The sequence below is a fragment of the Kwoniella pini genome, chromosome 6 (assembly GCF_000512605.2).
Source record: "Kwoniella pini CBS 10737 chromosome 6, complete sequence".
Taxonomy (NCBI): Eukaryota; Fungi; Basidiomycota; class Tremellomycetes; order Tremellales; family Cryptococcaceae; genus Kwoniella; species Kwoniella pini.
Window position 1 is genome coordinate 888,174 of NC_091721.1, and position 20,898 is coordinate 909,071.

The 20,898-nt window shown below is 41.1% G+C and overlaps 6 protein-coding genes across 6 annotated transcripts; 3 read left to right on the forward strand and 3 right to left on the reverse strand.

Annotated features, from left to right (window-relative positions):
- Positions 1 to 284: 284 nt before the first annotated feature.
- On the forward strand, positions 285 to 3,074 carry I206_104784 (uncharacterized protein; the record flags this gene model as incomplete). Its single annotated transcript, XM_019154087.1, has 1 exon — positions 285 to 3,074. One exon carries the CDS (start codon positions 285 to 287, stop codon positions 3,072 to 3,074), a length of 2,790 nt encoding a protein of 929 aa, XP_019012827.1.
- Positions 3,075 to 4,334: 1,260 nt separating this feature from the next.
- I206_104785 (uncharacterized protein) lies at positions 4,335 to 10,261 on the forward strand (the record flags this gene model as incomplete). The annotated part of the gene is made up of 8 exons (XM_019154088.1): positions 4,335 to 5,349; positions 5,538 to 5,892; positions 5,981 to 6,412; positions 6,474 to 6,568; positions 6,622 to 6,840; positions 6,892 to 8,261; positions 8,317 to 8,537; positions 8,590 to 10,261. 8 exons carry the CDS (start codon positions 4,335 to 4,337, stop codon positions 10,259 to 10,261), a joined length of 5,379 nt encoding a protein of 1,792 aa, XP_019012828.1.
- Positions 10,262 to 11,351: 1,090 nt separating this feature from the next.
- I206_104786 (uncharacterized protein) lies at positions 11,352 to 14,009 on the forward strand (the record flags this gene model as incomplete). Its single annotated transcript, XM_019154089.1, has 3 exons — positions 11,352 to 11,861; positions 11,957 to 13,100; positions 13,177 to 14,009. 3 exons carry the CDS (start codon positions 11,352 to 11,354, stop codon positions 14,007 to 14,009), a joined length of 2,487 nt encoding a protein of 828 aa, XP_019012829.1.
- Positions 14,010 to 14,498: 489 nt separating this feature from the next.
- On the reverse strand, positions 14,499 to 16,106 carry I206_104787 (uncharacterized protein; the record flags this gene model as incomplete). The annotated part of the gene is made up of 6 exons (XM_019154090.2): positions 14,499 to 14,672; positions 14,736 to 14,822; positions 14,946 to 15,092; positions 15,177 to 15,423; positions 15,563 to 15,792; positions 15,867 to 16,106. The coding sequence occupies 6 exons, from the start codon at positions 16,104 to 16,106 to the stop codon at positions 14,499 to 14,501; spliced, it is 1,125 nt and encodes a 374-aa protein (XP_019012830.2).
- Positions 16,107 to 16,519: 413 nt separating this feature from the next.
- I206_104788 (uncharacterized protein) lies at positions 16,520 to 18,331 on the reverse strand (the record flags this gene model as incomplete). The annotated part of the gene is made up of 11 exons (XM_070202999.1): positions 16,520 to 16,672; positions 16,738 to 16,821; positions 16,882 to 16,993; positions 17,074 to 17,136; positions 17,199 to 17,234; positions 17,303 to 17,442; positions 17,510 to 17,582; positions 17,652 to 17,811; positions 17,909 to 17,981; positions 18,043 to 18,145; positions 18,225 to 18,331. 11 exons carry the CDS (start codon positions 18,329 to 18,331, stop codon positions 16,520 to 16,522), a joined length of 1,104 nt encoding a protein of 367 aa, XP_070059100.1.
- Positions 18,332 to 19,025: 694 nt separating this feature from the next.
- Positions 19,026 to 20,811, reverse strand: I206_104789 (uncharacterized protein; the record flags this gene model as incomplete). Its single annotated transcript, XM_019154092.1, has 12 exons — positions 19,026 to 19,151; positions 19,212 to 19,289; positions 19,349 to 19,451; positions 19,508 to 19,570; positions 19,634 to 19,669; positions 19,734 to 19,873; positions 19,926 to 19,998; positions 20,073 to 20,161; positions 20,234 to 20,304; positions 20,398 to 20,470; positions 20,533 to 20,635; positions 20,705 to 20,811. 12 exons carry the CDS (start codon positions 20,809 to 20,811, stop codon positions 19,026 to 19,028), a joined length of 1,062 nt encoding a protein of 353 aa, XP_019012832.1.
- Positions 20,812 to 20,898: the final 87 nt, after the last annotated feature.

Below are 20,898 nucleotides of genomic sequence, written 5' to 3' on the forward strand. Positions count from 1 at the left end.
TTTCTGGACTATTAGGTGTGTTTTCGCGCCTAAATCCGGATAATTACCCTTCGACCGAATATAAAGAATCGAAAAGTTCAAAGACGATTTTATGCGAGATTTCAGCTTATCCACCCCGTATACCTAATCAAGTTGTGTATATCTCTACTCATCCGATTCAAACAAGAAAATTGGAGACAATTCGGAATGGAAAGCTCAAAGCTCATATAGCGTGAGTCTAGCGACACGATCACAAAGAGATTTCATCTCGAGCTAAGCAGTCATATCAGATTTCCGGATGAACAATGTCAAATAGGGTCAAAGTCGTTACTTATTTGAGTACGACTATCAAATCGAGACCCACCAATGCCATATGGTCAATCGCTCATTCAAGACCCGTATGTAAAGCTTCAAGAAATATCTTTGTAAGGCCTGATCCGAATCAACCGGGCTGTTCTAAATGGTTTTCATCCGCAACTACGCACTATACTATTCCACGACGGACTTTCTTCAATTCGAATGGGTCAAATGCGCCATATACCGACGAAGGGACAGATATGAATGTGGATGAGAGTAAAGAGATAGGAAACGGTACTATCTATCCCCTTGTGCAATCGCAGCGACCAAAATCACCACATTTACCTTTGCCGCCTTCTTTACCATATTCCCCTAATTCATTCCCTTTCAAAAGGCATCTCGAAATCCTGTCCTTATCGATATATTCCTCAACACCTGATGAATCTTGGTCAATATATCAATCCCTACACCCTTCTTTACGTCAATTTATTCCAGATGATGTCTTCAAATCTCTGTTACTTCATCAAGCGGATCATACGCAACAACCTAGAGCTTGGAATAGGATCAAGATACTTTTAAAATTAGCGAAGAAATGTAGAATGTCCCTGGAGGAGATTGGGTCGGAAATTGTGACCAAGATAATTAGGTTAGGGGCACGAAGATTCAGGAATACCAAGGATAATGAGGAGAAAAGGGATGAAATATATAAGATCATCAGAAGATTATACTTGACATTAGAAGGTATACTACCGACCAGACAAATACCACATGAAATTAGAAGAGGCTGGTTAGGTATACATCTCATGAATTTGCAACGTCTTCGCAAAACGTCCCGAAGGGATGGTTCGAATCAGATTGTTGCTATTGAAGAATTGACTTTGAATATGGTGAACAAAGGTGGAGCGGTTGGATTAGGACACTATATAGGCGAGATTCTCATCTTGTCAAGTGAAAGATCAAAGGAAGGCCTGGAACAGTCATTTGAGAATCTTGTGTGGTGTCTCGCTCGGGAAGTAGACGTTAAATCCGAGCATTTGCTCAAGGTGATGCGTAGGCTTTGCTATAGTTACTCTAAAAATGAGGAAGATGGCTCAGAGATTCTTCGAAGTAAGATTCCCACCACACTCAAATCGTTGAACATAGAACCTATCTCGAATACTGCCCAAACCCTGTACCGAGCTTTAGATTTAGCGTCTCGACAAGCAAGATCTAGAGTGGAGAAAGCTTTAGAATTGATTGAGACCGGTCAAATGGGTATAGGAGGTTTAATTGGAAGGGGAATCTCAATAGCCAAGTCTTCTGAACCGGATATGATCGCGATATTGGATACAGCAATTCGGTTGTTGGAACTAGCCATTCAACACAAAGAAAGTCATTGTGGTGCCCTCGTGTCCTCTTTGACTATAGCTCTGCAAAAAGCTAAAGATTCGAATACCAATACAGACGAAATTGACTTGTCAATCATTCGGTTCAGTCGCTTACTTCAAGAAGCGCAAATCATCTCCCAACTGCCCTCGGAATCCATTATCCCTCTTTTCCGTCTGATTATTTCAGCTCTGCCTTCTTCCGAAGCTTATATCATGTCAAGGAAGGTTTATCAATATGCTCGATCGGCCAGCCCTCCTTACCTATGGTCTCGCAAAAACCTATCTTCATGGCAACAGTTGTTCAGATTTTCCATAACCTCGCCAAATCTGCACCTGCATTTTGCCTCCCGACTGTATACGGACCTCATGGCTGATGGTGTTCCAATCCGAAGGACCGATGCTTTGATGCTCATTCGAGCTATCGGATCGAAAGCTTCACCAACAAGAGCGGTCTTGTTGGAGAGGCATATCAAGGATTACTTGTGGTCAAAATACGGTTCAATCTCTCCCTTGATTTCAGCTCTAGTACGAGGACTCACCCAAGGTGGAGTACGGGATACTCAATTAGCTCTAGATCTAGCGCACAGATTGTCAGAAGGCAAGCAATTAGATTCAAATGTGGTCGAGATCATCATTCGGCAATTATCGCAATCTACCAACCCTCAAGATCGAATCAAAATTTTCCACCTACTCGCTGGAACGGATAAAGACGAAAATGCAATCAAGAATTATAATACAGTTCTATCGTATTTGGTAACTTCTTCACGACGACAAGCGGATCTTGAAAACAACAAGTTAAGTCATATCGAAAGTTTAGGTTTCGCAATTCACCTTTACAAAGAGATGATCAGCAAGCATATTAAACCGAATAGTAGAACGATATCCAATATGATACGTTCTTTGATCGATTCGGGATATCTAGAGTCCTCGATATCAACTTTCAGAGCTTGTATACAAGAAAAGGTTCTTATAAAATCGAATGTGGTCGGTAGACTTATGGTGAATCTAGCTATGAATGATAGAATAATCGAAGCTTATCAAATTGAATTGTCTTGGAGAAATCTCATGGAGGAAAAATACAAGAATCATCAAGTTTGGGATAAAGGCGTTGTTGGGGCGAAGGTACTTATCGATATCAAAAATGGGAAAGACGTCGATTTGAACGAAATTGCAAAGCGGACTGGCTGGATTGGGAAAGAGGGTTTTATGAATTTCTTAGAGACTCTTAAACCTCCTTCTCCGCCCAGGAACGAAAAGCAAGAGATTACAGTGGATGAAGGCCTGAACAAGTATGTAGAACATGTTAGCTTTGATGAGGAAGATAATCGAAAACCCTTGTTCTGGGATAACAGGAATCCGCGAATAATGAAGAGCAAGAAGGATAATATTGATCTTTGCATGGGGTCGGGTTTCAATGTAGTATTACACTAGCATCGAATAGTTGTTGTAATTTGTATATACATGCATACAGATCGGGTTATTACTCGAATGTGTAACGCTGTTGAATTAGTCAATATTCCTGCAGGAACCAAGTATGATTATTAGGTGACCGCCGGTCTGAGACGCGTACGAGTAACTCACTCACTTGAGGCCGTACTTGAACTTCTCGGAACCGATAAGAGAGGTTTTACGGCTAAGCAGACGTAGTTGATGAAAGTAAGCTTAAGGGTAAAATAATCCTGCCGATGGCTCCAAGCTATATACCATAACATATAGAATAAGTAGCTTAGTAATAATATCGATACTTTCGTTCGGGTTGTGCAAGTGTAGAAAAGTATTAGACGCGACTGCTATAATTTCCTGATTCCCAAGAATTATAGGAAATGTTCACGTTTTTTACGGATAGCTTGGTAATGTAAATACTTATTACGTGCCGTTACTTTGTCAGACAGGCGGCCGGATTGTCATAACTCTTTTTCACTCAAATATTGTTATCGAAAGACGTGTATGATCTTTTCGTTTTCGAGGTTTGACACTTCTTCATCAACAAGTATTGAAATTTGACCGAAAAGACGAGTTGTGTGCATTTGTATGAGAATCACAAAACGTGAAAGGTGCCACGCTTATCATTCTTCACCTCTTTAATATAACTATCCTTTAATTCGTTGCTGTGTATTAAATCGAATACTTCAATCCATTCATCAACCTATCCTTCAACATTATTTGCCGACAATATCAAAGGGTCATCTCCTTCTTTCGTGCTCTGATACTGGATAAACAATTCCAATACACATTCGATCAAGCAAAAGTTTGTTCAAGGCTGTTTCCGCTTTCACCGACTCTTGGTTGACCATCAAAAATCTCAATTTCTCTTTCGATTCAATCTCGTCAATAATCTTGAGGTAGACCGCGTCGGCCTGTGACCTTTGTAGTTATATTAGCTGCCGCTGTGTCATGTGGAGAAAACTTGACTAACGGAGCGCGTGTACAGCCGTTGGAAAACACGACGAATAGACTTCAGCCTCCCACTCCATCAAATACCATCACTATAGAATACTTCGATAGAAGAAACCAAAATATACTGGTAGAGCTTATACTGGTAGAGCTGGACTTCACCGCATCAGCACATCCAGTAAGTAGACTGTGTAATTGTCAGCATACACGTTGAGAAAGCTATATCTTATCTATCTTTACTTTTGCAGATTCCTCATCACACTCTTTCAAAATCACACTCATTGTAACAAAATCGAGATGTCCCACCTGCAACCACCGTATGACTCCAACCCATACGCTTCCTCATCATCCTCGTACAATATGGGTCCATCCTCATCTTCATCTCGCCTAACCCCTCATGATGCTGTCCAGGCTCCTGCTCAATCATACTTAAATGTAGATGACTCAGATGATGATGTATTCGACCCTCGATCGATTGACCCGGAATTGCGACTACGTACAGTCCGTACGGCCCATTCAGTATTGGCTGAGTCTATCAAATCAGAAGCAATGGCAGAAAAGCGTGCAAAACGAAGACGGTTGTTTAGGAGTATGAGGAGGAAAGTTTCATCAAGTACTGGTAGTTCTAAGAAAGCTTCGAAAAAGAGAGATACACTTGCAGAAGAGCATGACGAATTAGGATCAGAAGTTGGAGGAGATAAAAGTCGAAGAGGTACAATGACGACTGTACATACTCAACCAGATTCCGAATTCGGTTCTACTTCTACTCAGACATCACCTCGAAAAATATCAGATGCATCAACAGTCACTCCCTCTGAAACCTCTTCGGCCCATCCTAAAATATCATTAAGTGATAGATTACAAGGTAAAGGTAAAAGTAAAACACCAATACCAAGAAGAACAATATACGTAAATATCAATTTACCTAAAAATTTAATTAATAATAAAGGTGATCCAATAATAAGATATGTTAGGAATAAAGTTAAAACTACAAAATATACAATTATAACTTTTATTCCTAAAAATTTATTTGAACAATTTAGAAGAGTTGCAAATATCTATTTCTTATTTTTGGTCATAATTCAACTTTTTAGTGTATTTGGTGCACCAAACGCACAAATTGGAATGTTACCTCTTTTAGCTATTTTAGGTATGACAGCTATAAAAGATGGTATTGAAGACTGGAGGAGATCAAAATTGGATGATCAAGTTAATAATTCTGCAACCACAAAGTTAGCTGGTTCTTGGAGAAATTGGAATCAACCGAAAGATCCTAGGAATTGGTTTGAGAGACTGCTCAATATTGGTCTTGGTGAGTCTGTTGTGCGGATATGGCCGGTGGTGGTTGAGCATATGAGAGAGGGAGGGGTCCAAGGCACAAGTGAAATGTGTAAAGGTAGAGCTGAAGGGATAAAACCAGCTGTGTCGCGATGAGAAACAACCCGAAACAGATATTTATGGACGAGGAGAATGTATCAGCTGATTTGTACCTTAATGTAGCTCCTGACAAGACTTCGAAAGGAGTGAAAAAGCTCAGAGAACGGGAAGGTAGTGCAGGAAACCAGATTATGATGGAAGATAGTCAAAAATCATTTGATCAAGATCCGCAAGAAGAATTAGATGTCGTTGTAGTGGACAAGGAGTCATATCCCCTCTCGACTATGCCTTCTACGGTGATACCCACGCTCAACATAACGGATGCGACGCCAAATTTACCTGATGGGGAAGGATTTAGACGATCCTTGATGTTGAGGAAAACTTCGAGTCTGCCAAGTATGGCTTCTAGGCGGAGTGTCGGTGTTGTAGATTGGAACAGACCCACTTCAGGAAGCGCACAGTGGGAAAGGACCTTATGGTGAGTTGCATGTTGTCTCGCTACTGGATAAATCGTATCAATATAAATACACCTTAGGATGATCGACACTGACGGATCCCACTTGCAGGAAAAAGCTGGAAGTTGGAGATTTAGTGCTTCTGAGGGACAACGAGCAAGTTCCAGCTGATATAATAGTACTTTCAACCTCAAATGCCGAAAACCTATGCTTTGTGGAAACTAAGAACTTGGACGGAGAAACCAATCTGAAAATACGGAAACCATTAAAGGCGACATCCTCTATACAGTCGGAAGAGGATCTACAACATGCTCGGTTCGCCATTGATTCTGAACCACCTCATGCCAATTTATATACCTATAATGGTGTACTTCGATACACACCCGCAGACCCTTATGGACATGCCGAAGAACAAGCTGAAGGTATCACTATCAACGAGTTACTGCTCAGAGGATGCTCATTGAGGAATACAAAATGGGTTATTGGTATGGTCGCGTACACAGGAGCCGATACCAAGATCATGCTGAATGGTGGTGATACTCCGTGAGCTTCGTCTCCATCATAATTAGGTACATTCTGTGCTGATTCGAATGTGATATGGCAGTTCCAAACGAAGCAAAATCGAAAAGGAAACGAATTTTAACGTAATCATGAATTTCATCGTCTTACTTATCCTGTGTCTGACAACGGCTTTGCTACGTAAGTCCTGACTTCATCGCCCTAGGCTATACGAGTGCTGATAAAATGCACAGATGGATGGTATCGCTCTCTCACTAAGACCAGTGCTGAGTCGTACGAACAAGGCGCCGAAGCCAGCGACAATATCTATCTCGATTCCGTCATCATCTTTTTCTCTTGCCTCATCGTATTTCAGAATATCGTGCCCATCTCTCTGTACATTACGGTCGAGATAGTGAAGACTATTCAGGCGTACTTCATCTTTCAAGATGTCGAGATGTACTATGAGCCTTGTGAGTATGATCGAGTTTCACAACCAGGTTATGAGCTAACCTTATCTAAAGATGACACACCTTGTGTCCCTAAAACCTGGAATATCTCGGACGATCTGGGACAAATAGAATACGTCTTCTCTGACAAGACTGGTACTTTGACTCAAAATATTATGGAGTTCAAAAAGTGCTCAATCCAAGGTGTTGTATTTGGTGAAGGTATGACGGAGGCTATGATGGGAGCTGCGAAGCGTGATGGACAGGACACTGGACCTGCAATGGAAGATCAGGAAATCGAATTACAGGAACTCAAGGCTAAGATGCTCAAGATGATGAAGCATACCATACGGAATCGGTATCTACGAGAAGACAAACTCACTCTCATTGCTCCTAATCTGGTCGATCACATGGCAAATCCCTCTGATCCACTTCAACACCATATTATCGATTTCTTTCGGGCTTTAGCTATATGCCATTCTGTCCTCTCCGACGCGCCTGATCCAGCCAAGCCATATGAGTTGGATTACAAAGCTGAATCACCCGATGAAGCTGCTCTTGTAGCTGCTGCTCGGGATGCTGGATTCCCATTCATCAACAAAAACAACAATTCTCTTGACATAGAAGTCCTCGGTACACCTGAACGATGGACACCTTTAAGATTACTAGAATTCAATAGTAGTAGGAAGAGAATGAGTGTAGTAGCTAGAAGTCCAGATGGAAGAATCATACTATACTGCAAAGGAGCGGATAGTGTGATTTACAGTCGACTGGATCCTAATCATGATGAAGCATTAAAGGAAACCACCTTGAAAGATCTGGAAACATTCGCCAACGGAGGTTTACGAACTCTGTGTATAGCTTACCGAGAAATGTCCGAAGCTGAATTTGCGGACTGGTCAAAGAAATATGACGCAGCAGCAGCAGCTACAGTGGATCGAGAAGGCGAGATCGATAAAGCTTGCGAATTGGTTGAGCATTCTTTAACGATCTTAGGAGCAACTGCACTGGAAGATAAACTTCAAGAAGGTGTACCTGATGCCATAGCGATGTTACATAGAGCAGGAATCAAACTTTGGATTTTGACTGGTGATAAATTGCAAACTGCTATCGAAATTGGATATTCGTGTAACTTGTTAACGAACGATATGGAGGTTATGATCATTTCTGCAGATTCCGAAGAAGGTGCTAGAGCTCAGATTGAGGCTGGTCTCAATAAAATTGCTTCGGTAATCGGCCCACCGCCTACTACCCCAGCTTCCGGCAAAATTTTCAATCCTGGCATGAATCGCACTGCAACTTTTGCGGTTGTTATCGATGGTGACAGTCTTAGATATGCTTTACAACCTAGTCTTAAGGGGTTGTTCCTCAGTTTAGGTACACAATGTTCTGCTGTCATTTGCTGCAGAGTATCTCCTTCTCAAAAAGCTCTTACTGTCAGACTTGTGAGTCACTTCGGTTTGCCTGTTGTAATTTGTAAGCTAACAGGAAACTCTACAGGTCAAAGAAGGATGCAACGCCATGACGCTCTCAATTGGAGATGGCGCTAACGATGTGGCTATGATTCAAGAAGCGAATATCGGTATTGGCTTGTACGGTCTAGAAGGTTCTCAAGCTGCCATGTCCGCCGATTACGCTTTTGGTCAATTCAGATTCCTAACACGCTTACTGCTTGTTCATGGAAGATGGTCATACGTTAGAGTAGCCAATATGCACGCCAAGTGAGTTCACTACTGTAGCCAGTCTGTGGTATATAGCTGATAGGAATTATAGCTTCTTCTACAAGAACGCGATTTTCACCGTATCGATGTTCTGGTTCCTCATTTTCAGTTCTTTCGACGCTACCTACCTATTCGAATACACCTTCTTATTGATGTACAATCTCTTCTATACCTCTTTACCTGTCGCTGTCATGGGTGCCTTTGATCAAGACGTCAACGCTAAAGCAGCTATGGCTTTCCCACAACTATATAAAAGGGGAATAGCGGGAATCGAATATACCCGAACTCGATTCTGGCTTTACATGGCAGACGGTTTATATCAGTCTGCTGTCATTTTCTTCATCCCTTTCTTAGCCTATGGAGCAGGCGAAACTTGGTCATCAAGTGGAAGGGACACTAATTGTTTGTACGATCTTGGGACAGCTATCGCCGCCGCGGGAGTTTTGTCTGCAAATTCTTACGTCGGAATCAACAGTCGATACTGGACAGTCATCACTTGGGTAATCATCATAGCTTCGACTTTACTTATATATATTTGGATCCCTATCTACTCTTACCTCGCTGTACTTCCTTATGCGGGTGTCGTAGAAGTGATATACTCGACATTCACATTCTGGGCCACAATAGGTATAACATGGGCGATAGCAGTTGGACCGAGGTGGTTCGTATCTGCTTTCAAGCAGAGTTATATGCCAAAAGATTCAGAGATCATTAGAGAAGCTTGGATAAATGGTAATCTGAAACACGAACTCGGTGTCAAAAGAAGAAGAGATCGCAAAAAGAAGGATCAAAAAGACTTAGGACTTGGTATTCCGGTACCTTTACCTCAGGCGTCAAAGGGGAAATCATCTAGACAGACTAGTTTGATTGACCACTTTTCGAAGTCTGAAGATCACACTGACGGTTATGCGGATGAAAGAGGAGATTATCAAGCTGCTTTGACATTTAGTCCTCAAAAAGACTTTTCAAGATCTCCTAATATGTCATTGAGTGATGGACAGGATACCGGAACTCATACACCAAGAAGTGTATTCTCTTATCCTCCTTCACCTAATCCTCCTCAACAAAGTAATTTAATCAATATCTCTTCACCTACACTTACAAACAGAACATTCGGCAGTCTTCGAGACAATAACAACGGAAATGCAAATAGGCCCAATTCAATGTTGTTGAGACAATTTTCTGATCCAGGTCGTGCCCAGCACAACCAAACCCAGGAGCAATTGTCACCTACTTTTGGCGATTATAATGGGTATCCGCCACCTCTACATTCTGGATCTGGCGAATCATCATTCTCTAATCCATCTTCACCTAATATTGAACAAGAAGTACAAAAAGAAATAAGAAGATTAAGTAAAGATTCAATTCAAGTGAAAAGAGCAAGTTTATCTGGCGAAAATTCACCAAATGCATTATCTCCTTCTGGATCTGGATCTCGTTCACCTAAAAAATCAACTACTTCAAGAACAAATAGAAGATCAAGTTTACCTTTACTTTCGTATGGAAACAGAAATCCAAATCAAAGCATGATGAATGACTTAAGTCCTGTCAGAGGAAGTTTTGATACTTTCCAAGAAGAACCTGATGTTTTTGCAATCCCTTCAAAGAATGGATCATCAATGAGACATAACGATGATATCGAACAAATAAAGAATCAATGGGAAACAAATGAGAATCAACCTCATATATCGCCAAATGGAAGGAATTTTGGATATGCTATTTAGTGTATAGACGTAGTTTTGTATATTCATCAGATTATTGAATCTTCCAATCTCACATTTGCTTGATTTTGTATTGTAGGATAACTATATTATCGCATACGGCATGGTAAGATATAATCGAACATTTGCTATATATCATATGCACCTATATAAGTGAATAATTTTGGATCGGGAATAAAATCCGAAAAATTCGTAAATTGTATGCGCCAAAGCGATAATTATTCAACGGCATTGTGAAATCCTTTTGATTTATCTGATATGAACTTGATTGACTCTTGATTGGATAAAATCGTTATCGGAAAGAATCGCTTTTCAATGACCAATAACGCAATACTTAAACCAGTTTTGATGTTTTTTGAATCAGGGGTAAAAGAAAAAGAGTACTCTTTGGATAATCGCTATCAGATAAAAAAAAAAGAGATTCCTTTTTCAAGGAAGTTACCCTGAGATTTAATCAGTACTAAATAATCACCTTCTCGTTTGATGCGCTGAATCAACATGAATTGATAGCGTGGACGAAGTTAACTTATCCTTTTTCATTCTTCTGCTTGATCATAGTTTACTATCGGCCGATATGACAACAAAACTGTATTAAGAGCGTAGTCGCCCAATCAAGGTCCATTCAATCAATCAAACAGCTGACTTTGAATGCCAACAAAACACAATTCAAATCCCTCCTTCGATCGACTGGAGCAGATCATCTTACATACTTCGCCAAGTAATATCCCTTATCGGCCGATGCTCATATTCAACCATCCAACTTATAAAGGAACTACAGCAAATGGAAAATAACTTGATTAGGAAAATCTGAGTATTATCTGATTAGACAACTAGAGTTTTTCGCGTTGTCAGGGAGGAAATTACACTAAGGACAAATTTACTCAAATCATCATCATCCCCCGACTCGGAGTGGTTTCATAGGTAATAGCTGAATTCTACTTCAACACTTTGCTGTATTACCCCTTCGCTACACCTTTCAGCTTTATCGTCTTGTCATTCAACAACATCATTGTGGCCATTCTACTTAGTCATACACCATTAGAATCAGAATAGAAAGAAAGAAAACAGACTGGCGTAGTGGACATAGTAAGAGATGTCGGTAGCTATATCTCAACCTAGACCACTTCCCAATTCTTCATCTTCTCTCGCCACTCGTCCTTCAAACAATACAATGTTACCCAAACAACCTATTCAAAGGGTACAACCTCGACCTTCGCAATCATCTTCCAACACCTCAAATCAAAGACCTATGGTCGCCAGACCTACAGGCTCTCAAGTCGCTGCTCGACCTGCTGTCATTTCAAACACGTCTTCAAGCTCGTCATCCAGAGTAGCCTTGCCTCCTATGTCAAAAGGTATCTCAGCACCCTCTCCCTCATCTTCATCTACCCCAACAAGTCACCCAGTAATGGCTTCAAGGGCTTCATCAACAGCTTCCACTCCAGCTACTACGCCTACCGCGAACAGCACGGCTCCACTATCAGTATCGGGAAAGGATACATCTTCTTCTGCAGGGAAGATATTCGCTAAGCCTAGTAAAGAGTGGGTTTTACCTGAGCGAGCAAAGCCAGGTAGGAAGGTCAGCATTGAGGAACCAGATAATGTGAGTAAGCGACAAATGACATTCTTATAATCCGTTCTGAACCTCATCCGATGAAATATCCATTACATTTACTGATACTGTGTGAGTGATTTCAGAAACGACAATCACAGAATCGACTCTCACAAAGGGCACATCGAGCTAGAAGAACAGACTACATCCAGACTTTAGAGGAAAGATTACGGCAATACGAAGCGAATGAAATTCATTCAAACGTTAGATTACAAGAAGTCGCTCGAGCTCTCAAGAATGATAATGAGAGGTTGAAGAATGAATTGAATAGTGTGAAGATGCAATTGATGGAATTTAACGGGGAGAAGGATGTTTGGGAATTAGAAAGAAGGTCTTTTAAAGATTCTATCACCCAATTACTCTCGGAAGTAGAAGTCCTGAGGGCTAATGGAATGAGAAAGAACGATACGACTATAGTCAGAATGGAAGTTGATCAAGATACAATCGACTCGTTAGTACCTGGACTTAGTCCAAGTATTGCAAGAAGACAATCCTTGACCCATCGACATTCTTACACACGCTCAAATTCAACTCAACAAAACATTGCTCTCATCAACACTGCCGTACCTCTGCCACAACGGCAACAGCAGCAAAATGAGAGAAAGGACCTAGTTGATTGCCCCATCTGTCCCAACCCTGACCCTGATTGTCCATGTCAACAACCTTCCACATCGCCATCTACCTCCAACTTGAATCAGGGTATAAAGCGAGATATTACTCTACTTCAACATCAACACCAATCTTCCACATGTGGTCTGTGTCATTCTACCGATGAATGCTTGTGCAGAGTTGTAGTTGACAACATTCGCCAAGAAGAACTAGAGGACGTGAAACCAATCATCATATCATCACCTCACATATCAACATCTTCACCTACTAAATCGTTCAAATCCATTGATGATGGATGCGGCCTATGTGCAGGAGGCGGATTTTGCGCTTGCAGAGCTGCATCCGAAAGTTCAAGCGAGAAAGCCATTTCTATCGGTAATTCATCAACATCCGGAATATCTCCGCATACCACCAACGTTGTTCGAGCAACCAGTTCAGCGACAGCTTTGCCACTGAGATTGAAATCCAAGAGCAGTAATAATTTGGGAAAGCAATCTATTTGGAGTCTTAACAATGTCTCCACCTCTACTGCTACTGTTGTAGCAACGCCCTCGCCGAAAATGGAAGCTGTATGTACTGGAGATCCAGACAACTGTGATGCTTGTAAAAACGATTCATTCGGTGAGTAATCTGGAATTTCATACGCAGCTGCTGTTAATAGTCGGTGGATTGAGCTTACACTGTCTGATGGAATTAGGTCGAGAATTCTGTCAAGAGTTGTTTGGTGAAACTCACCCAGACGCGACTGAAGGTACAGTTGGTCCTGCATTGGAACAATCCGTCAAGAAGGGATGCGGAAATTGCAATGGTCCCGGAGGTTGCATGTCGATCAAATCATTACTTTCGCCTGCGTCCACTAATCAAGCTTCTACATCCACTTTCAACGGTGGACCATCTACCAAAATCGTCACTCCACCTCAACCAATTCATGGGATGTATGATGACATACCTCAATCATTAGCTCCTCTTCAAATGGCATGTTGTGGAAATCCTGAATTGTGCGGTGGACATCACGGTACAGGTTGTACCGGCGAAATTGTACTTGGTGGTTTGGAAGAAGATAATCATATTGGATTAAATCTACAAATGGATAAACCTATGGTACATTTACATGTTGATCATTCTCAAAATGATGAAGATGATCGTAGAAAATTAAGACCTGATCAAGCATGGAAACAACTTAAAGCACACCCAAATGCAAAATTTGCATCTCTTGCTTTACTCGCTGATGTAGTAGCTAGACGAACAAACGTATTAGATTCAATGAATTCACCTTCACCTTCTGTTTCTCCTGCTCCATCTCAACAACAAGAGATTCACGAATTCTCCCATAAAAGATTTAACAAGTCTTCCGAAAGTATAACAAATCATGCTCATGCTCAAGCTTTAGTAATGGGAAAGAAAAGAGGATTTGATATTGAAACTTCTGCTGTTAGGGAGGCGTTGAAATATTTGGATAAAGCTACACCTAGTGCATCACCTATCCCGGAAAGCTTGGAGGAAAGGGAAGGTAAAAGAAGAAAGCTATAAAACATACTGCCGAGGAGATTGGGGAAATGAAGGAAAAGAATAATATAATATAAGTTTCTAAACACATTTTTGACAATCTGTAAAACAATTAGTGTAGCTCAATAAATAACTAAATAAAAGGAGAGAGGATCATAGAATTGACTCGATCAAAATAGACGCAGTAGACCATGTAGATACGATTGGTGATATTCATGAATACGTTTATTATCATAGAAAAACCATTATTACAGTCTATACGTTTGATGCTTCTCCCAATACGAAAGCATGTGCTAGAGACATGCAGCTAAACCAATGGTTGGAACCTTCTGGCATGTCCCATGTGGCAAGTGCATCACTATCATATATTCTAAGCAGCTCCAACACCAGTCACAACTAGCGACACTTTCCGACAGTGGCTAACTTCTCATGAAATTAAGACAATTTGACGAATCTATCGAATATTGCAAGTCAGATTGCCGCTACTTCCTTGATGCGAGACGAATGCAATACTCACGTGGCGTCGATTTGCTTAATTTGAGGTAAAGCTAGTATAATTTTTCTCCTATATCCAGTCATATCATTTTTCTGACAAGGATTGCCTTCAAGATAGACTGTTTCGAGTTTCTTCAATGGTGCCAGTTGAGAATCGAGGGCATGCAAATTCGGTATTTTGTTATAACTTGCCTAAAAGATGATAAAGGGGTATCATTAATGGGTTGAAAGAGATGTACACGCCACACTACTCACCCAAAATTCTTCCAATTCACTCAAATGAGATATACCTTCGATTTCTTCGATCATGTTATTACCGATATCGAGAGTTTTCAATTTGGTCTATTAAGTAAAAAACATCAGATTCTCCTTCTTTTCTGGGCCAGTAAGAGCTGGTTTGAGGATGGCAACCTCCCAATAGCTCGTGCCGAAAAGGACAAGGTGATGCAACCGAGATTGACTCACATTCTTGTCTAGACCTTCAAGTTTGGTTAATCCATTATGCGATAGATACAACTCTTCGAGACTGACTAAGCCTTCCAAGTTCTCAATCTTTGTTATTCTATTTGATTGAAGTGAGAGTATGCGCAGTGAAGAGAATGTCGAAAGGTTCTATCGTTTACGAGTCAGTAGAAGCTCATATACAACCACATCCCATTTACATCCAATTCAATGTAGGAGCGTGAAGGTACCCACCTCGAGAGCTCTGATTTTGTTCTTGCCTAACCAAAGTTCTTCCAATTTAACCAGATTATCCAGGTTTTCGATTGATCTTATCCTATTTCCACCTAATTCAATCGAAGTCATTGTTTCCTTGCACCAGTCTAGTTCGCCCTCTTCAATATGGGATATCTTGTTTTGAACGAGGTAAAGTACGTTCAACTTATTCAATGAAGGGAGATTAGGGGCATGTCGAATGTTGTTGAAAGATAAATCTAGTGAGCTGTCATGGATGTTGAGTTAGCTTCAGTCTTGTACATTCGAGGCGTAAGTAATTGTGAACCACAATGCTTGTCGATGATCTACAGTGGTAAGGTCTGGCGAAGAATCTTTCCCTAACCAAGCAAAAGAACAGCACTTACGTCAGGTTTTCACACCCTTTCACTTCCTCGTCACCTATCCTACTTCCTAATCTATTATCATATAAATCCAACTCTTCCAACCCGCTTAATCCCTCAAAAACACCTTCGGGTAATGGAGAAGTAAGTTCATTCTGCCTCAAACAAAGTCTTTTGAGATGTTTTGAGAATCGAGGGATATTCAAGGGAGCAAGGGAAGATGATTTCAATCTTAGGTGTTGTAGTTGTAGATCCTGTATAATCAGCCTATATCAGCAGTCGAAGGCACACAGGAAGAGATCAATTAGCTTTGAAGAGTTATACCTACTTCTGTATCCTCAGGATAATCTTTGAGGAAATCTCCATCATCACCTACACTCCCAGGCTCTCCTGGCATTCTGGGCGGTTCTTCATCATCTTCTGGCTCAGAGTCTGATGCGGGAAGATGTACAATTTCTGTTGGACCTAATCTGGCTCTTGGTTTTTTAGGCGAGCCATTCACTTCGTTTGTTGCATTATCAGCTTGAGTAGCCTCAATCAGTCCATGTTCTTGTACCGATTCGGTCATGATGCGTATTCTATAAGCTAGCCTTTTGATCGAGGTAGAAAGGAGGACATAAGAGGTGTTTAGTTGAAATGCAAGCTCATTAAAGGTGTGTTGCACGCCGAAGCGACAGACCATTCGGTTGTTTCCGCCGGAGCTCGATGAGGCAGAATGACGGAGTGGCAATTGAACGTTGCAGTAGGGTAGAATGGACTGGGTCATATACACAACATGGGTCAGATAACATGCATCAGAACGCTAATTGATGTGTCGCTGCGAGCCCTGCATCGTCTCGGCATATTCGGCACCCTGCGATAGCAGTTGAGAATCTCAAAATATGCACAAGACAATGATGAACTTTCACCTCATGCAAAATCCGGACCATAACAACGATGCTGGTTCTGAACAACAGATGAATCTTCATCACCATCGAAACTTCACATCAGTTCAGCAACGTCATGAAGACTATGAGTAGACTGAGTGTTTGACCAGATGAACTTTTCATCTAAATCTTCTTGGTTGCCCGATTGGGAGTTATCCTGCAATGGCAAGCGATTAAGACCTATCTGAGATTTCTGCATATGGTGGGTCTGTAACAACAACAAATCGGTTTTAGTCTACGGCGATATGCGAAACCTTCGAGCACAATACATACCTCAAAATAAGTGCCAGTCTCAATATTCACAGTAGCTTGCTGCATTTGACCAGAACCTAGCAAATATGTGTTGAGTCTTGTTTCCTATCCATGATATAGAATTTAGCCGAGGAGGTCATTCCTTAGCCAACGTCGATGACTCACGGTCTTCGGACTACATTGAGCATTCAGCTCTGGCTGACTATCTCTTCTGAGGTTATATCGCGAATTCAAGGTAGCGAGAAACCCAACCAAGTAAAATTTCGGGATCAATTGCCTATGTTGGTAAATATTATGATTATAAGCTGCATATCACCAAATAGGGCTTGAATATCTAGTGTGGGATGGTGGACTTGCTCAAAGAATATACCCAAAGTCGTTGGTGGTGATATTGCAAATTCAATAACGAATGCTAGCATACTGCATTGAATGTCGCCAGACTTTAGTCTATTGCTACGGCGTCTGGAGCGGAGCCCACTTACAGTATGGTGGGACCAAGTTGTGTCTCCAAGGTGATACTAGCGCATTATAAAGCTGTGAGCCTTGGTTCCCTTGAACAACATTTGAAATTAAGCCAAAAACCTACATCATCAATCTTTTTACTAAAGCATCTGTCTTAGACCACCCTGTCCTCGAGCGATACAGCCCCCAAGCAATACTGATCGTAATTATACTGTCGGTGGCCAGAGTTAGGCATTGCCAAGCTTGAACTTGTCGGACAATCAACTGAAGATGATAAATCACATGTCAGGGTTTTTACATCCAATTCTTATGATCGAAAAGGGGAACCGACCAAGGCCTGTAATTCAGAACTCAAAGTTTGACAGAATACTAAAACCCATACTGTCATTCCAAAAGTACCGAGTCTTCAGAAATATCCTTCTGATTAGTACGGTACTATCTATAATAAGTCAAAATCAATCGCCGTGACTTACATGAGACCCATAAGCAGAATACACAATAACCAATTATTTCCATTCAATCTGAAAGTCCTTTCAGTGTAGAAAAGTTGAATAGGGGCGGAAGTAATCCATCCAAGAATAGGGAATACTTGGGGATATCTAATTTCGAGGAAGACTCGAAATTTCCCGAAGTCTGTGATGAAAGGTAGATTAGCCTAACGGCACACAGCAAACATATGTACAAGTGATGATCCATCACAGAGTGGATGCCGGTCATCAGGAAAACTCACTGTATACAAAGTTGTGAAGGGCATAGCTGATTTCACAAGCAGTATAAGCCACTGCAGCAGTAACCAGAAAATGCTATAAAGAAAGTCTAACGCTATCAGCTATCAGGCTGTGTCTGTTCGCAGGCTGCACGTACGGTGACGTATACATTGATTTTTCTCTCTGTAAGTCGAGAGTATGTCCACCATGTCATATATTGCTGACTAATTACTCCAAGTAAAATACCGTCAAATATGACTCTTTGCGATCAGAATCGAATCATGATCAGTCGTGTTTCGTACAATACCTCAATTAGTAGCGACAGTGATAGGAACTCACGATAATAAGAATGGTCCAATATGCCACCCGACATCATCTCCGAACGCCATCTTAGCGATAGCTTCCACTTGCTCTACCGGCATACCTGTAATATCAATGACTGACATGTTTAGATTGCTTTAGCTGCTGAGTAGCCGTTTTACATTGAGGGGATTGCTTGCTATTCCTTCATGTAGATCGGAAGGAGGTTATATCATATATATATTATCAAGGGAAACTTGACTTTGGAGATGCTGGCAGATCTGAATTGGATTGATTCATGTAAGATTAGTATTCGCCCTGATTCACATCATTCAATTCAGATAAATCAACTGCCACTTCTCCTAATCAGCATGGTAAAGCTCTTGGCTTCGATTGCGCTTATCCTCCTTATCGTCTGGTGACTCCCCTTTATATCTCATTAGTTTCACTTGGGAAATATAGTATATTTAAGCATAAGCAAATCATTATGGCTGATGTAGCCTATTTATACTGAATTAGAAAATATGCTTCCATAGTGAGTAATTTCAGGTCCGAATATATATAGTCAGCTGTTGTCCGTCAGAGCTTGCACGCCGCATACCAGTGAAGGACTGGAGACTGAAGACTTATCTTCCCGGCTCCTGTGTGATAAAGCGGCCGGATATCATGTAGTGCTCGACATCGAGAAAGCCAAGAAATAGTCAAAATCAAGTATATAGTACACACTGAAAATGGCTTTTGGCCGCGACATTGCTTGCATCATTAAGAGATCTTATCTTGAGACTCCATCAGGATGATACAAAATGACATAGAGGAATAAAGAGGCTTTGCGTGACTGGTTTAGGATTGCTTGTTGAGGTTTTGCTTGGATAGGTTGTTGCTGTAATCCAGGTTTTCAATAGACTCATCATATGAATCCTCTTTGATTCGATTTAACCCCGCCTTAGCGTTCTGCATCTGGAAAGACTATCGGAACTTCATGTAATCAGCATTTAGTATTCCTACAAATTTTGCTATTTCACTAACTTCGGTATAGGTATCAGTCTCAATTTGTACTGTAGCTTGTTGTGATCTACCACTACCCAAGTGATAAGCGTTAGATCGCTGATAATCAAAAGAATATCAGCTCAAATATTTTTCCAATTTCGAAATTACTCTCTCACTGTTTGTTCATCTCCCGATTGACTGGTTTGTGCTCTTTTGAGCTGTACTCTAACATTCAACGTAGCCAGATAACCAACAGTATAGGCTTTGGGTATACACAAGCTAGATTCACGAAAAGTCAGATCAGCCCGTCAAATTGTAAAATTGATCTGACTTACTCGAAGAATACACCAATTGTGGAAGATGGGGAGATAGACATTTCAATCACAAAGCCAAGCATACTATTGCACATGACATATATCAGCTAAATCTCAAGTAGGGGACTTTAGACACAGCTCACTCACAGCAGAGTAGGAGCCAATTGAGTTTCCAGAGTAATTCTGAGAAAAGATTTTATCATAAGTTTTCACTTGCTCTGATCTCGCCTTTGATCTCATGACTTACAGGAGTAGCTTTTTAACCAATGCATCGGTGTGCGACCATCCGGTCTGCGCTGACCATAATCCCCAACCGATAGATATGGTAATAAGTATATCAGTAGCAAGCGTCATACATTGCCAAGCCCTAACTTGAGGGACCGCCTCCTGCACGACCTATGAGTACTTTCTTTCATGAGCTGTGAGATCATGCACTTACCGCTGCGAACAACAAGTTCGGAACATTGGTGCATTTGATCACGAGCACTGTGACTGCAGCCAATTCACCTAGACTGCATGACAAGTGGTAATATTAATTATGCAGCGCGTCGCTGAAGAAAAGTTGAGGTTAAGTTGATCAACTTACATGCACGCTATGAGAATCATGAGCAAAAAAATATTCCTGTTGTTCAGACGGTATGATCTTTCGGCGTAAAATGCCTGAATTGGGGCAGACTAGGAAAACCACATAGTACAGTATAAGTGAGCATTCTACAGCCGTAAAGATCGAAACGAATCAGAACATACCATTGCCAATCCGACTATTGGAAATGAGGTGAAATAAGGCATCTCCAAGAAGACGATATACTGACCAAACACTGTACAGCAAAAACAGTATGTCAACAAAGTTGTCTTCGTGGCTGAAATTATGTTTGACTTGGACTCAGGGAGATTTCCCGGAAAGTACTTACTATAAACGAAAGAATGCATGGCATAAGAAATTACCATAGCTGTCCAAGCTGTCGACGCAATCATTATATAGTACTATCTCAGGCCATTCGATCAGTCTTCCTTCATATACTCAAGTCAAATGCGTCACGACTTACGGTTAATTGCCTAGCAGTTGATCTTTCACTTGCTCTACAATATTCCCACCAACCTTGAAATTGCTGTAACATGACACCCCAAAGGATAGCATCAAACATGCATCTATCGAAATTAATAAATCATGATAAATCAGCACCTGTCATATCTAAACTCACATGTGAGATGACTTACCCCATCAAAATTGGACCAAGCTGCATTCCCAAGTCAACTGAGAAGGCGCTTGAAGCAAGAGCTTCCATTTGCTCAGGTGTCATTGAAGCTATCGCGTCCATATCCATATTGACTAATCGTTACCTTCGGCTTTTAAAGAGAATCAATAAGAAGTCTTGAGAGTAATTCGTAATCAACAAGAGGAAGTATAGTGT